General features: G+C 41.7%; 1 protein-coding gene across 1 annotated transcript; it reads left to right on the forward strand.

The window, feature by feature from the left end:
* The first annotated feature begins 2073 nt into the window (after positions 1-2073).
* LOC115567117 (trypsin-3-like) lies at positions 2074-4258 on the forward strand. The gene is made up of 5 exons (XM_030393380.1): positions 2074-2246; positions 2353-2506; positions 3277-3539; positions 3855-3991; positions 4079-4258. The coding sequence occupies exons 1-5, from the start codon at positions 2207-2209 to the stop codon at positions 4226-4228; spliced, it is 744 nt and encodes a 247-aa protein (XP_030249240.1). The 5' UTR covers positions 2074-2206; the 3' UTR covers positions 4229-4258.
* The last annotated feature ends 258 nt before the right edge of the window (positions 4259-4516 follow it).

A 4516-nucleotide genomic window follows, 5' to 3' on the forward strand; every position in this document is an offset into this window, starting at 1 on the left:
ATATTAACACATCACACATCATGTATTGCAACACATGGAACATACTGCATTTTTTCCAGGCAGCAGCTTCCAGATAAGCAGAACGCCTATCTTATGTGAGTAAGCACAACATTAAACTACTGCTTCTTAGGCAGGTTCAGTGTGGAGGGATAGAATACCTGTTTCTGATACCAAACTGAGCACCCCTCGTCTCACCCTCCCCTGTGGCCACTAAACACAAAAGTTCCTATCTAGAAGCCGTGGTCCTTGTTATTCTGGGTGTCTCTCTCGAAAACGTGTCAGCGCATCATGTTGGTGGAAGACGACCCACTCCTTCTGCAGATACAGACTCATTTTAAGTTAAAAAAGGATTCTTCGTTTCAGTTAAGGTGGGTTCACACTAGAGGGTGACACAGGAGTGGATTTTCACTCCTGTCCCATCCCACTCCTGCAGGAAAAAATCTTGTCCCATCCCAATCACGGGCCAGAGTGAAAAAAAATTCCTGTCCCATCCCGCTCCTGGTAAAATGACTCCCACTCCCATCCCGCTCTCATTCAGAATGACTCCCACTCCTGTACCGCTCCCATTTTTTTCTTCTTCAAGTCTTTAGCCAATACATTGAATTTGATTTGATCTTCTCCACATTCTTTTTAGATTACTTTGTGTTCTGCAGTGTTATTTCAAACGATATGGCAACAGGAACAGTTAATCTGTGGTAACATAGGGAGGCATTTTTTGCCTTAATCCAAACAAAAAACCTTCATTAAAGGGCACAAAACATAAATAATACATGGCCTGTGGTCCCTGTAGTTTTTCTATGGAGGACCACCTGCTAAGTTCCTGTTTCTAGCTCTTATGGAGGTCATTTAAAGTAAAAAAACAACAAACAAACAAGAAAACAATACATGGGTCACACCATGCCTACCTTAGTTGAATAAACCCAAACAGAACATATAATGTTGCATTTTACTATTTAATTGAGCAATTGTTTCCTTTAAGCAGTGACATTACTTTTATGTTTTGCTGGAACAAAAAATAAACACACAAAAAAACTGCACCAAGCAAGAGAACTGTCCTCAACGAACAAAAATGCATAAAGGCATTATCTTCAGTTCAAAATTTACATATGTACCTGAATTTTGGAAAAAGGAAAAAAATGCACAAGATTCAAATATTAAATAATAAACTACAAAATGGCAGCGCGCCTGTCCTATGTTTTTTTGTTGCTGTTGTCCTATTGGTTGGTTCCTGCTCCCGTTAACTTTTTTATCCTGTACCGTCCCAATCACATGATTAATAGTAAGATCGACTCCCATCCTGCGGGAATCCCTTGACCTGTGGGATTCCCGAACAAATTTCAGCCTCTAGTTCGTAGTGTGGTTTGTAAAGGTCTATGTCAGTATCTAAGAATATAACATAATCTGTGAAGGGAAACACATCTGCCTTCCTTGTCACGTCTCCCCTCTTCCCTTCCTGGACAGGTGTTTCGAACCAGTGTGTCATATGTGCATTTGAAAAGGGTTAAAAAGTCAATGAAAACACAACATAACATTTTCTACCCCCAAATCCAACACACTGGACCTTAAAGTTGTGTTTTGTTCTCTTGGCATTATGGATTCAAAAAACTAGCACAATTGCAATGGCACAATATTGTTCCGGCCACCCGCATACCCAAGTCTTACTCAACCTCCACTAGGACCAATAGCACTTTGTGGCTCCATTGAAGGCAGTAAACACGCCACATCCAGTATGATCCTGATATAAATCTGTCGTAAGAGAACATTGTTCATAGTGACAGAGTTGTATAAGAATGCACTGATGCCACCATGAGATCTGATTCACTAAGAACTGTGAGCTTAAATGTAGGGAGAAATTACTCAAAAAATGTGTGGAGATCACACACACACACACACACACACACACACACACACACACACACACACACATATGTAACCACAGAAAGAAATAAACACATGCAGTATGTGCTGACGGAAGGGGAATTCCAAATGTCAGTATTTGCAATTCAGATTGTTTCTTCATCCAAGCTAGTTTTTCTCAGTATTGTTTCTGTATACTGAACATTAAACCTGGTGTTCTGGGGAAATGTAACACATGTTTAATGTTTGAGGTGTACCAAGAGGACCTTGAGTGATAGGAGATAAGAGGGCTAAAATACCTGACACTAAGAGGGTGAGGACACATTCCGACAACCGCCTGACAGAAGTCATGAAGCTTTTCCTTCTTCTGGCTCTCTGTGGCAGGGCAGGTATAGTACAGAACTGATATTAACATGTCAGACTTTCATGTTAATATGATCCATGTCAGATTCAGATACCCTGATATGATCTTTTTCTCTTTTTTTGTCATTGCAGTAGCCCTGGAGGGAGATGATAAGATTGTTGGAGGGCACGAGTGTCCAAAGAATTCTGTGCCCTACCAAGTGTCTCTCTGGACCGGGTACAACTTCTGCGGTGGGACTCTTCTGTCTGAGGAGTGGGTGCTCTCTGCTGCACACTGCAAAACAAAGTAAGTGAGTATTGATAGTGTTCGATTACTAATAATCTTTAAGATATGGCCAGTATTTTAGTAAAGAAAATAAAATAAACGAGAAAAAAAGTTTTGCCATTGTTAAAGATATCATTAATATTATAAATGAGATATTATTAAGCAGAAACTACAACCACACACCTTCTGAATTCAAGTTGCTCTCAATTACCATGGTAAGACATGCTGAATTGCTTTATTAAAGATGTTACTGATAACATTTATCAACTAAATGTGTGATTCCGCCTCCCCCTACCGTAGCATTCACATATAAACCTGGTAAACATTTCTCAAACTATTAATTCACAATCAGAATAATGTTTTTAATGAAAAGTGATTTTTGTTCTGCACCTTTCTACAAGCTCTGTGGATTTTTCAAAAATGTTTAATGCTGTCCCTGTCACCTTTAATTCAATGTAAAACATTAAAACTCCACAGAGACAAAATAAAACTCACCCAAACCGTCTAAGTCTGTCTTTGCACTGTTCCATTTCAACACAAATACTCCCCTCCCTGCTAATGAGGCTACTAGCTGCATGGCTAACTGAGCTAACCAGCTAATGGCAGCTAGTAGTTACAGCTAAAGAGAGCTGCAACAAAGAGTATGGTTTGCAGCAGTTAGCGGTTACTATGGTTATAGGCGCCCTATGTTTTTGAAACTATATATTTACACATAGTATTGTTAAGCTAGTTTCGGGGTTGGAAGCAGCAAGAGTGCGAAGTAACCTTAAATACGTGTTTAATTCTTCCAGGTCAGATGTTGAAGTTCGACTGGGAGAGCATGACCTCTGGGAATCCGACGGGACTGAGCAGCACATCATGTCTGCCAAGTTTATCCGCCACCCTGATTATGACTCCCGCACTCAGGACAGTGATATCATGCTGATCAAACTGAGTCAACCTGCCACTCTGAACAGCTTCGTACGCCTCGCTACTCTTCCATCAAAGTGTGCCAGCGACGGGACAATGTGTCAGACCTCTGGATGGGGGAGTCTTCGGCCCAGCGATGAGGGCTGTGAGTTACACGCTGTCAAGTACTTGATAACAAGAGAAACCCGTGATTGGGATGGGACAAGATCTTTTTCTGTGGTGGATTCGGGATGTTTGAGGGGCAGCGGTGGAAAATATAAAAGGGGCACCAGCGTGTAGAAGGAGCACTGGAAGGGACCCTAGAGGTTACTTTATCATGTTTTATCTGCCATAGGGGCATCCAAAAGGGCATTTTCAAAGCTTAAAAAAAGAAAGCGACACCTTAAAAAAGGATGTAAACAGAAGGATTGTGAATTTCTTGTTAGAAATTTACTGCATACTCTTTTTCTATCTTTTCCAGCGAGGTACCCTCATCAGTTGCAGTGCCTGGACGTCCCTCTCCTGAGTGATGACACATGCTTTAATGCGTATCCTTTCCAAATCACTGAAAACATGATCTGTGCTGGCTATCTGGAGGGAGGGAAGGACTCCTGTCAGGTAATACAGAGATCAGGACTTATGTTTCTGCCTCTTGATATATATAGGATGCACCAATAAAGACAACCCTTCCTTTTTTCTCTTCAGGGTGACTCCGGGGGTCCGATGATGTGCGACGGGGAAGTCCAGGGAGTCGTGTCTTGGGGGCACGGCTGCGCTCAAAGAAACAAGCCTGGGGTGTACACGAAAGTTTGCAATTACATCTCCTGGATCAAGAACACCATGGCTTCTGGCTGAACAGCAAAAATATAAAAGTCAACCATATGATGTGCTGTGTGCAGTGTGGTTTGTACAGGTCTATGTCAGCATGCATCTAAGAATGTAACATCCTCTGTGAAGGGAAACGCGTATGCCTTTCTCCTCACGTCTCCCCTCACACCAACACAGTAGCACAGCTCTCACCCAGACTTTACATTACAGTAAACTGATGTACAGGTGTTTCGAACCAGTGTGTCATTAGTATGTGCGTTTGAAAAGCTACTTGTCCTCACTACCATAATTCATAGCTTTTTGGTAAGCGTGACT

This window comes from Sparus aurata, chromosome 17, assembly GCF_900880675.1.
Source record: "Sparus aurata chromosome 17, fSpaAur1.1, whole genome shotgun sequence".
Taxonomy (NCBI): Eukaryota; Metazoa; Chordata; class Actinopteri; order Spariformes; family Sparidae; genus Sparus; species Sparus aurata.